This window comes from Seriola lalandi, unplaced genomic scaffold (genome assembly GCF_002814215.2).
Source record: "Seriola lalandi dorsalis isolate HSWRI2012SDOR001 ecotype SW California unplaced genomic scaffold, Sedor1 jcf7180002054655, whole genome shotgun sequence".
NCBI classification, from domain to species: domain Eukaryota; kingdom Metazoa; phylum Chordata; class Actinopteri; order Carangiformes; family Carangidae; genus Seriola; species Seriola lalandi.
Window position 1 is genome coordinate 343,129 of NW_019525208.1, and position 12,240 is coordinate 355,368.

Below are 12,240 nucleotides of genomic sequence, written 5' to 3' on the forward strand. Positions count from 1 at the left end.
CACACACACACTCACTCACACACACTCACACTCACACACACTCACACACACACTCACACTCACACTCACACACACTCACTCACTCACACACACACTCACACTCACACACACTCACTCACTCACTCACACACTCACACACACACACTCACTGACGTGTCTCTGCTCCTGTCAGTTTCCCGAACCTGGGGATCCTCCACGTGACGAAGAAGAACGTGGCGAAGACTCTGGAGGAGAGGATGATGGAGGCCGTGAGGATGGGCTACAACTGTGGCGTCAATATCCACGCGGATATCGACGGCCTGCAGGCCGAGGTCCGAGTCCCCCGAGACCTCCACGGTCAGTCCTGCTCAGTGTGTGTCTGTGAGGAGACATCTTTTTATTTGTTGTGGACATGTTTAGATGTTTGAGGAAAGTGAGGAAGCAGAAGTTTTTACAGTTTTAATTTAAAGTTGAGGACGTTTCTTTTTTTAGATTCAAGCTTCAGGTTAAAGGTTAAAGAGTGTGTCAGATATTTGTTGTCAGTGTATCTGTAGATTCAGGATCCTGTGTGTTACATGAATTAAAGTGTGTGTTGTTGTTGTTGTTGTTGTTGTTGTTGTTGCTGTTGTTGCAGAACACCAGCGCGGTGTGATCAGCAGCGCCGCGTCTCTCCAGTCGAAGGACATGGACCTCAGCGTGGTGCGGCTCATGTTCACGGCGTTTCTCCCCGACAGCGATGGAGGATTCTCCAGACGACTGGAGCCCGTGGTGTCTGAGCCCATCTACGACAGCAGTGAGCACACACACACACACACACACACACACACACACACACACACACACACACACACACAACCTCTGTGTCCCTGCACCACAGACCCGTCAGACCTGGAGGTGAGGATGATGATGGTGATGATAGATAGATAGATACTTAAATTCATGTGTCCATTAGCTTATTGTAGATAATAATAAAAACAGTTAATAATAAATAAACAATAATAATTAGATTAGTCCACTGTCTTTCGCTGAGGCGTTGTACAAACAAAGGATCTCCTGAACCTCTCTGTCCTGCAGGAATGATGCTCTGTATCTGACATTATCAAGCTGTCTCCTCATGTCTTCATGTCTTCATGTCCTCATGTCATGTCCTCATATATTCATGTCATGTCCTCATGTCTTCATGTCCTCATGTCCTCATATCTTCATGTCATGTCCTCATGTCTTCATGTCCTCATGTCATGTCCTCATATATTCATGTCATGTCCTCATGTCTTCATGTCCTCATATCTTCATGTCATGTCCTCATATCTTCATATCTTCATGTCATGTCCTCATGTCCTCATATATTCATGTCATGTCCTCATGTCTTCATGTCCTCATGTCATGTCCTCATATATTCATGTCATGTCCTCATGTCTTCATGTCCTCATGTCCTCATATCTTCATGTCATGTCCTCATATCTTCATATCTTCATGTCATGTCCTCATGTCCTCATATATTCATGTCATGTCCTCATATCTTCATATCTTCATGTCATGTCCTCATGTCCTCATATCTTCATGTCATGTCCTCATATCTTCATATCTCCATGTCATGTCCTCATATCTTCATGTCATGTCCTCATATCTTCATATCTCCATGTCATGACCTCGTGTCTTCATGTCATGTCCTCATGTGTTCATGTGTTCATGTCATGTCCTCATATCTTCATGTCATGTCCTCATGTCTTCATATCTTCATGTCATGTCCTCATATCTTCATATCTCCATGTCATGTCCTCATATCTTCATATCTTCATGTCATGTCCTCATATCTTCATATCTTCATGTCATGTCCTCATATCTTCATGTCATGTCCTCATATCTTCATGTCATGTCCTCATGTCTTCATGTCATGTCCTCGTGTCTTCATGTCATGTCCTCATGTGTTCATGTGTTCATGTCATGTCCTCATATTTCCATGTCATGTCCTCATATCTTCATGTCATGTCCTCATATCTTCATATCTTCATGTCATGTCCTCATGTCTTCATGTCATGTCCTCGTGTCTTCATGTCATGTCCTCATATCTTCATGTCATGTCCTCATGTCTTCATATCTTCATGTCATGTCCTCATGTCCTCATGTGTTCATGTCATGTCCTCCTGTCCTCGTCTCTCTCTGTCTCTGTGGTAAAGTCTTGTCAGGCCGCCTTGTTTCATTTCCCTCTTCCTGCTCTGGTTTCCGCAAACGGCAGCTTCCTCTCAGAGGACTGACTTCATCACTGCAGGAGCAGATCTGCACTTTCACTTTACACACACACACACACACACACACACACACTCACACACACACACACACACACACACCTGGAACACCTGGATTTATTCTTCTACATCCAGATGTTCCAGTCAGATCTGTGACATCAGCAGGCTGTGCCGCACATTCACACTTCTCCTGAATGGCCTTTATATCTTCCACTGTGGATTATCACACCACTGGTTCACCTGATCAGACCATCAGACGGATGCAGCTGATTCAGGAGCTGCTGCTGCTTCTGACTGAAACTACGAACAGAGCACATGTTACTGCAGCTCTCAGGTCTTTACTGACCTCCAGTCAGATAGAGTTCACTTCAAAGTTTAATTATTGTCTATATGTCACTAAATGGTCTGGGCCCTAAATATATGAAATGTTCCCTGTATATGAGCCAGAAAGCTCTCAGGTCTGCCAGAGCTGCTCAGTCTAAACAGGGTGATGTCTGTCTGCCATTATACTGCCCCCTGCTGGAACCAGCTGCTGGAACCAGCTGCTGGAACCAGCTGCTGGAACCAGCTGCTGGAACCAGCTGCTGGAACCAGCTGCTGGAGCCAGATCAAATCTGCCCAAACTGTAACTGGCTTTAAAAAGAAGCTTCATCTAAATTTTAATCTTGCACTTTGATAAGATATTATCTGCTTTATAATCTGTGTTTTTATATTGTTTTTATAAAAACACAGTTTCCTTTTTGTGCTTTTTACTTCTGACTTTATGCGTCTTTTATTTCTGTCGATCACACTAATGATGTGTGTGATAATGTGCTGTACAAATACATTTGGCTTGAAGTGACTGTGTTTGCTGTTGTAGACTAATTAATGTCACATCCTGGGCCTCACAGACACATTACTGGACATGATTGTCTCCCTTCATCAGAACAGTAATGAACCCGTCTGACTGTAGAGGACAGGAGGGGGGAGCAGGTTGTTGTTGGATCTGAATCTGAACCTCCGTCTGTTTCCTCCCTCAGAGGCTCCCAACGCCTCCAACCTGAAGATCGTGAGGATGGACCGAACCGCCGGCTGTGTGACCGGAGGGGAGGAGGTCTACCTGCTCTGTGACAAAGTCCAGAAAGGTGAGTGGGTCAGGTCAGGTCAGGTCGGGGGGGGGGGGGGGGGGGGGGCTCAACTAAGATTAAAGCTGTGACTCATCATGAGTCATTCTTCTTCTCTGTGAAGCGATGAAAATCTGCAAGAAGCTTTTTCACTTCATGTCAGCTCGGACATCAGTGGTCCTTCAGACCTTTAGACCTTCAGACCTTTAGACCTTCAGACCTTCAGACCTTTGAACCTTCAGACCTTTAGACTTTCGGACCTTCGGACCTTCGGACCTTCAGACCTTTAGACCTTCAGACCTTCAGACCTTTAGACCTTCGGACCTTCGGACCTTCGGACCTTCAGACCTTCAGACCTTTGAACCTTCAGACCTTTAGACTTTCGGACCTTCGGACCTTCGGACCTTCAGACCTTTAGACCTTCAGACCTTCAGACCTTCGGACCTTCAGACCTTCAGACCTTCGGACCTTCAGACCTTCAGACCTTCAGACCTTCAGACCTTCAGACCTTCAGACCTTTAGACCTTCAGACCTTCAGACCTTCAGACCTTTAGACCTTCGGACCTTCAGACCTTTAGACCTTCGGACCTTCAGACCTTCAGACCTTCAGACCTTTAGACCTTTAGACCTTCAGACCTTTGAACCTTCAGACCTTCAGACCTTCAGACCTTCAGACCTTTAGACCTTTAGACCTTCAGACCTTCAGACCTTTAGACCTTCGGACCTTCAGACCTTTAGACCTTCGGACCTTCAGACCTTTGAACCTTCAGACCTTTAGACCTTCAGACCTTCAGACCTTCAGACCTTCAGACCTTTAGACCTTCAGACCTTTAGGTGTTCAGTGGCGTCTGATGCTCGGTTTAAGAAGTTGAAGACGTTCAGTTTATTCTCAGACATGAACCACATCATCACGTCTGTGACGATGGAACCAGCAAATCTTTTGCTTAGAATATGACTAAATTGATGAATCCGTCATCAGAATATTTATCGGCCAATAGATTGATTGATTAATAAACCAATCATTGCAGCTCTCTTGGTGAAATAACTCATGTAAAGAGGAACTTCAAAGACCAGCTGTGTTTCTTTAGACTCTGGCTGTTATTCTGAAGCTTTATTTAAAGGCACTGAAGTGGATCCAGATCCAGATCCAGATTTGCAGCTGTGACTCTCAACAGTTTTCCTGGCTGGAGCAGTTTTCAGGTTTTGTTCTACTGGAGGAAGTCCAGCTCCAGGAAATCCCCCTCCTGATATGTAAATCCCTCAGGAGGAAGAGACAACGATGATTTTGTTCTTCCTGCTTGTTCTTCTTTGTTTTGAAGCTGCCGGCAGAGAGCCAGCAGCTGGTCTGAGCCTGGACCACAGAGCCAGATCCACGTGGTCTGGCTCTGGATTAAGACCAACAGAGTCTTACAGGGAACGTTGCAGAAACCTGAACGCTCTCACCCTTGGCAGTTGGTCCATATACCTATAATTTATTTATTTATATTTATCATTTCCATTTTATACTTGTGGGATTTCTGTGTTTTTTTGTTTTGTATTTTACTCTAAGTTAATTCAGTTGCGATGACGATTTAATGTCCCTCTGGGTCTTAATTAAGTCATGTATCTATGTAAGTGCAGCAGCTCTGTGACTCTGAGCACATCTGTCCAGGAACATCTGGACGAGTCAGAGCAGATGTCATCAGACCTGTTGATAACAGTGTGTGTGCGTGTGTGTGTAGATGATATCCAGGTCCGGTTCTATGAGGAAGACGACTCAGGGCTGACCTGGGAGGCTCTGGGAGATTTCTCTCCCACAGATGTCCACAGACAGGTGAGTGAAGAGGCTGCAGTGTCACTCTTTATACCTGAGTACACCTGAGTCACAGTGTCAGAGACAAAGTGTAATCCGCTGCTCCAGACTGACAGATCCAGCTGTGGTGGAAGAAACAGCAGCTGTTGTAGTTCAGATATTAGAAGAACAAGTAGCTGCAGTTCCATCCTGCTTCATTTATGCCTCTTACTCTGACCACATGTACATATGTGCTGTGGTATCATCAGTAGCAAAAGCAGCAGCAGGTCAAGCGTTTCCATGGTAACGTGTTCTCTGCCGTCAGTTCGCCATCGTCTTCAAGACTCCAAAGTATCGAGACCAGAACCTGCAGAAGCCGACGTCCGTGTTCGTGCAGCTGAAGAGGAAGTCTGACAATGAGACCAGCGAGCCCAAACCCTTCACCTACCACCCTCAGATCATAGGTGGGTCAGGTAGCTCCGCCCACACACACAGGTGACAGGTGGTACTGAGGAACTAGCTGGTGGATAAACTGTATGTGCTGCTGTTCCTATTGTTAAACTCTAAATTTAGTAACACCAGCTTCTACTAGTTCAGTTTATTTTCTTTGTCAGGGACATAAAAACATGAACGTCACACAGAGACAAGCTGATTGACCAGGTCAGGATGCTCACCTGTGAACGAGCTCTTACACCTGTACCTGTGTGTGTTCAGACAAGGAGGAGGTGCAGAGGAAGAGGCAGAAGACGCTGCCCAACTTCCAGGACTTCAGCGGTCATGGAGGAGGAGGAGGAGGAGGTCTGTACCGAGGAGGAGGAGGTCCAGCAGCAGGAGGTGGTCCTGGCTCTGCAGGAGGAGGAGGAGGAGGTAAAGTCAGCAGGGGTTATTACACACCTGGAGAAGCAGGTGTCAGACCAGGAACACTGAAGGAACACTGTGTGTCATGTTGGAAAAACTATTGAGACTGATGGTGATGAAGGTACGTTTGATTTGTCCACCAGGTTACTTCCAGGGTTTTACTACCTATAATTATGGAGGAGGAGGAGGAGGAGGAGGAGGAGGAGGAGGGTTCCCCACAGGATACTCAGCTGGTCTTGGAGGAGGAGGCATCAAACATGGTGAGAAATGACAAAACAATTGGTCTCATTCACCAACAATTCTTAAGAAGAAATTTCTTCTTAAAACCCACTTACGCACTTTTTACGAAGAATCTGACGTTCAGCAGCGTTTTCTTATTTAGGATTCGTTCTCAGAACAGAATGTACGCACACTCAAGAGCTCTCTTACTCACATTTGATAGCTGACATGTTTGAGCAAAATAAGTGGTTATTGTGTTTTCTTCAGTTCTACAGTTATATAATATTATGTTATTTAAATTACAATAATATTTTTGTCATTTATAATATTTTTTTGAAATAAGCATTATGGTCTTAAATGACACTTCAGAACTACTAAAGGTCCTTTTGCGTTTTGATTGCGGTGCCCTGTGTTCAGTCTTTACTTTCCGTCACGGTGTCTCCGTGACTTCTGTCTGTCGCCACACGACCCTTCAGTCTCGGGCCCTTCTCAGGGCGTTTTCGGGCGTTACTTACGCTAATTAGGACTGGCACACGCTTTCAGTTTATGAGGAGAGTGGCATTAGTTAATCTAAGAACACAGGTGGTTTTAGAACAGGTTCATGAATCTGACGTAGAGTTTTCTTAAGAACTTTCTGAAGAACAACTTAAGAAAGAATTTAAGAAAATACTCGAGAAGATATTGGTGAATGAGGCCCAATGTTCAGTTTAATTAAGTTCAGTCCACATTAAACAAACTGGAATCCTCAGCAATAAATATGGTTGTAGAAATAAAACTGAGCAGCAGCAGGTTTCAGACTCTGTTCACAGGTGTGAACTGATGCTTATATATATATAAATGTATATAATTTATATATATAAATGAACTGATACAGATAATTAAAATGAAAGGTTTTAGGTAAAAGAAACTCAAAGTGAAGGTTGTGTTAAAGCCTCTCAGGGCGACGCAGCAGACGATGACGAAGGCGACCCAGACGATGACTCAGGGTCCGGGGCTGTGCTGCAGGATTCAGCCCAGACAGCAGGCGCTGATGTCACAGAGAAGACTGAGGAGGGAGGGGTCAGTGCTGATCCAGAACCAGACACAGGTACAGATCCAGTTCTGACATTATACAGACACTGACCCTGCTGCAGGGGATTTATCCTGTGTGTGTGTGTGTGTGTGTGTGTGATGCAGGTGAGCCGTCGTCTCAGGTGACCCGAAGGCAGTTGGAGGCTCTCTTTCAGTACTCTGTAACAGGTGATTCAGCGTACCTGCTGGTTCCACAGCGCCCCCTGATGACGGCACAGGACGAGGACGGAGACACGTCAGTACACACTGAGAGGACACAGAGGACACAAGCTTTACTATACTATGACTTTAATGCTTACTACACTGACTTATTTAATGCCTTATTATACTATAACTATATGACTATAAGACTTCTCCATGCCCTGCTATACTGACCTCTTATGCCTTAGTATACTAAGACTTTTTAATGACTTACTGACTTTTTGAGTTACTATACTAAGAGGTTTATGACTTATTATACTGACTTCTTTATGCGTTATTATACTGTTACTTTATGACCTACTGTTCTGACTTTTTTGACTCACTATACTATAATTAATAACTCTCACACTGTCTTTATTTATGCCTCACTAAACTAAGAATTCTTTGTCTTACTATACTGACTTTTTTGACTTACTATACCACGACCTTTCATCACATACTGTAGTATGAGAACACATACAGAGAACAAACATTGCAGCCTTTAATGGTCTTCAGGACTTTCATATAGACAGAACTCAATACTTAATAGAAAATAATGTTAGTTGTTTTTCTATCACAGATCAACGTTCCATCATTTAACATGTAATCAGTGTTGTGACTCTTCACGCTCTCCTCCCTCCTCTCAGTGGGCTCCACCTGGCGGTTCTCCACAGCCAGCAGGAGGCGCTGAAGAGTCTGACGCAGGTCGTCTCTGCTCTGCCTGGAGAGGAAGTGCTTAACATGAGGAACCACCTGTACCAGGTAACATCACACCTGAAACTCCACGTTCTCTTCTTCAGTGTCTGCCAGAGGCGGAGGTTTGCATATGGATGGACATGTCCCTACCAATATTTTGGGAGGACAGAATTGTCCGTACCAATGTTTAAATGTATTAGTTCACACTATGTTCGGAGTGAAGTCATGTTATCTCATAGCCCTCCAAGAGGCTGCGTCTCCAAGACAACCGTTTTAGACATGCCAGCATTCGGCTGAAAGGGCGGGGCCTTTCTGAAGGTTCACGTCATGTGAGAACATCACGGTACCTGACGTCACCAGAAAAATTACTGATGTTATTGAACAATGTTAGCTAGCATTAACCAGCAAGCTAACCCTGGCTTCTGTAGGCTAACGGTCAGGCTGCTGGCAGGAGTTCATATAAAATGGTGGATATATCAAAGTATGAGTTTAATTTCTGTCAGAAAAATCCCATGAAAATGTGACCATGAATACCATGACTTTTTTTTTTGCTTTACTATGATTTATAACATCTATATGATATATTTGTCACCATATGTGTCACTTATAGAGGATATATTACTATGACATATATACATCCTCTGGATCCGTGAAGATATAAGTTCATAACTTATATGAAATACTTAAAATACAGTAAAATGCAACTTTTTTTAAAACAACATGCTTACTATTCTTATTTATATTTAAATTATACATGGTTGTATATGATTTTCTTAATAATTTCTTATTAAATTTAAATTTAACATCTATCTTTCATATTTACATATATAATATGAATATATACTGACAGGCTTTGGGATGGATATAAGTATATATACAGTATATTTATAAGTATAAGTAACGTGTATAATATAAAACAGACATACTAAAATACATGTTTCTATTAGCTAGACATATATGTCTATATATGATTTTGTTCCAATTTATAACAAGTTTCACATGTAATTTTTACATATATATATATATATATATATGATTTTACTTCATATGTGAATATATTTCATATATGGAAATTCAACACATGTACATATATTATTGCATATGGGCAGATCATTTACCTGCCCAGAGCTGAAGGTATACTGTCTGTGACTCCTCCCAGACTCCTTTGCACCTGGCAGTGATCACCCAGCAAAAGGAAGCAGTGGAGGCGTTGCTGTTGGCTGGCGCTGATCCAACTCTGACAGATCGTCATGGCAACACAGCGCTCCACCTGGCGTCCCAGCAGGATGGAGGAGGGATGGTCCAGTTTCTACTACAACACAGAGACATGAGAGGACTGCTGGAGCACAGTAACACAGCAGGTACACACACGCACGCACGCGCACGCGCACACACACACACACACACACACACACACAAACACACACACACACACACACACACACACACACACACACAGGAAAATCGAATGTTTGACGATTTGTCTCCTTGTCTGTTTCCATGGTTACTAGGTCTGTGTGCTATCCACCTGGCGGTCCTGACCAATCAGCTGTCCTCTCTCAGGGAGCTCCTGGAGGGCGGGGCCAACGTGGAGGCTCAGGAACGCAGCTGCGGACGGACTGCCCTCCACCTCGCCACGGAAACCGACAATGTGTCGCTGGCCGGCTGCCTGCTGCTGGAGGTCAGCTGACTGACTGTCCAATCAGAGTGAAGCATACGGATGATTGACACCTTTAGTTGACGCCCACACAGAGCCAAATGTAACTGTGTGTGTGTGTGTGTGATGTTTCTGTCGTCAGGGAAACGCCAAAGTGGATTGCTGCACCTTTAATGGCTCCACCCCCCTCCACATCGCTGCAGGGAGGGGCTCCCTCAAACTGACCGCTCTGCTGATGGCTGCAGGTAGGACACACACACACACACACACACACACACACACACACACACACACAGGTGTATCACCGTCTCCTCCTGTCTCAGGTGCAGACCCTCATAAAGAAAACTTTGAGCCGCTGTTCTTCAGAGAGGACGAGTGCTGCGACGGAGAGAAGGAGGATGAGGAGGAAGACGAAGGCTACGTCCCAGGAACCACTCCGCTCAACATGGCCGCCACCTCACAGGTGCACAGCTTCACACCTTGTGTCAGACTCTGACGGAAACAGACCTGAAGTGTTTACCTGCTTTTTACACTTTCATTTGACTTTGAAACATAAAATATAACAAATATTAATATTTATTATATTTTTCTGTATGTTTTTGGAGCCTGACTGATGAAAACGGGTGAATATAAATCTGTTTATTAAAACGTTTATTTTAAAAATGTTAATGGATGTGTTCATATAAATCCTTTGTTTTATTGTTTTAATACTTGATGCTTCATACAAGAAAGTAAAAAGTCCAGCAGCAGGTCATAACGTCTCACCTGGCTGCAGGAGCCTGTGACATCACGGCTGGGTGTGGTCACAGTCGAACATTCTTACACAGATTTAAGTTCATGTTGGACTGTAACAGCTGCGTTCACATGTCGACCACTGGGGGGCAGAACAGGTGAACTCAGAACAACAAACAGCAGCTGATGATGGTGAGTCTGTGTTTCAGGTGCTGGAGCTTCTGAATGGTAAAGAGTATGAACCAAAGTCTCCGCCCACAGCCTTCAGCCCCCCGCAAGGTGAGCTCTTCTTCATCCTCCTCTTCATCATCCATCTTCTGTTCTGCTGTGACCTCTGTGTGAGGTCGTCTGGAAAACATCAGACTTCCTGGACTGAAGTTTTATTCTATTCAACTTTTAGAATTTAACACTTTGATCTTCACTGAAAAAAGAATCAGCCAAACTTTATGTGTATAACACTTTTTTTACAGGTTAGTGTCGTTCAAAGAGCCTCAGCCAGAAACAAAAGATCTAAAAAGAAAAAATTAATAATAAAAGAATAGATGAAATAGAAAAAAATACAATCTAGAACATAATGACAATAAAATAAGTAAATAAAATAAAGGGAAACTAATGACTAAAAACCATATTTAATGAAAAGCCAGGCTGAAGAGGAATGTTTGAGTTTATGATTAAAATTCAAAATAAAAGTCAGAAATATAAAAGAAAATAAAAACAAGTCTGATTCTGACTGTGTGTGTGTGTGTGTGTGTGTGTGTGTGTGTGTGTGTGTGTAGGCGACCTGGCGAGTCTGGTTGTGGAGGTGAAGCAGGACATGTGTCGCGCTCTGGAGAGTGAAGGATGCTGGGAAAATCTAGCTCACAGTCTGGGTCTCGGGATCCTCAACACAGCCTTCAGACTGAGCCCCTCCCCCGCCAAGACACTGCTGGACAGCTACGAGGTAACACACACACACACACACACACACACACACACACACACAGTGACCCCTGACCTCCCTTGTCTCCTTTGACCCCTGGTCTCTGTCCTGCAGGTATCAGGTGGGACGGTCAGCGAGCTGCTGGCTGGTCTCAGGTCAGTGGGCGACTGCAGAGCGCTGAGCGTCCTGGAGGAGGCGCTGCGTCGCTCTGACACCATTGACATGCCGACGACCAACGAGACGACCGGTGAGCTGATCACGTGACTGTTTCTACCTGTTGAGTTTCTAGCCGTCGCTGTGACGACCAGTCAGTCAGCTGTGGTCTCTCTCTGCAGGCGAGTCCCTCTGTGCTCCGGTTCAGGATCTGAAGGTGGACGTTCGGATCGACAGCGGGGTCTGCGACAGCGGGGTGGAGCTTTCCACGGCGTAACGCCCTGACGGCTCCGCCTCCAGCTAACCTCAACAGAGGAAGCACAATTCATCCATCCATCACCCTTCATCCCACCACCATCAGCATCCCTCCATCAGGACGTGTGCCCTCCAGAGGACGCGTCGTCTCTTCTTCATGAGTTTTTAACAGTTTTAACTGATGAGAGAAAAACGAGTTTGAAACGTGTGAAGACAAAGTCACAGACGAACACCGTGTGTCACACGACGCTCCAGCTGTTCAACCAAAGAACGCACATCTGGCTCCAGCTCAACCTCCTGAATCTACTGACGTCACCTAATAGACAAACTGGTCTGTGGTCCTGGTCCTGGATCAGATTTAGATTCTGAAGCTTGTTTGTGTTGAGACGGGGGGCGGGGGC

General features: G+C 44.7%; 1 protein-coding gene across 1 annotated transcript in view; it reads left to right on the top strand.

The window, feature by feature from the left end:
• The window catches only part of nfkb1 (nuclear factor of kappa light polypeptide gene enhancer in B-cells 1), a 33,677-nt gene extending 21,645 nt beyond the window's left edge, over positions 1-12,032 (top strand). The window contains exons 7-24 of the mRNA XM_023420682.2: positions 173-336; positions 614-772; positions 3,245-3,349; positions 5,050-5,141; positions 5,425-5,563; positions 5,814-5,966; positions 6,101-6,217; positions 7,108-7,263; positions 7,353-7,482; positions 8,075-8,189; positions 9,283-9,484; positions 9,635-9,804; positions 9,923-10,025; positions 10,104-10,243; positions 10,722-10,791; positions 11,289-11,452; positions 11,546-11,678; positions 11,767-12,032. Of these exons, the coding sequence (XP_023276450.2) occupies positions 173-336; positions 614-772; positions 3,245-3,349; positions 5,050-5,141; positions 5,425-5,563; positions 5,814-5,966; positions 6,101-6,217; positions 7,108-7,263; positions 7,353-7,482; positions 8,075-8,189; positions 9,283-9,484; positions 9,635-9,804; positions 9,923-10,025; positions 10,104-10,243; positions 10,722-10,791; positions 11,289-11,452; positions 11,546-11,678; positions 11,767-11,861 (2,407 nt within the window). The 3' untranslated portion in view covers positions 11,862-12,032. The remainder of the gene's footprint in view (positions 1-172; positions 337-613; positions 773-3,244; positions 3,350-5,049; positions 5,142-5,424; positions 5,564-5,813; positions 5,967-6,100; positions 6,218-7,107; positions 7,264-7,352; positions 7,483-8,074; positions 8,190-9,282; positions 9,485-9,634; positions 9,805-9,922; positions 10,026-10,103; positions 10,244-10,721; positions 10,792-11,288; positions 11,453-11,545; positions 11,679-11,766) is intronic.
• Positions 12,033-12,240: the final 208 nt, after the last annotated feature.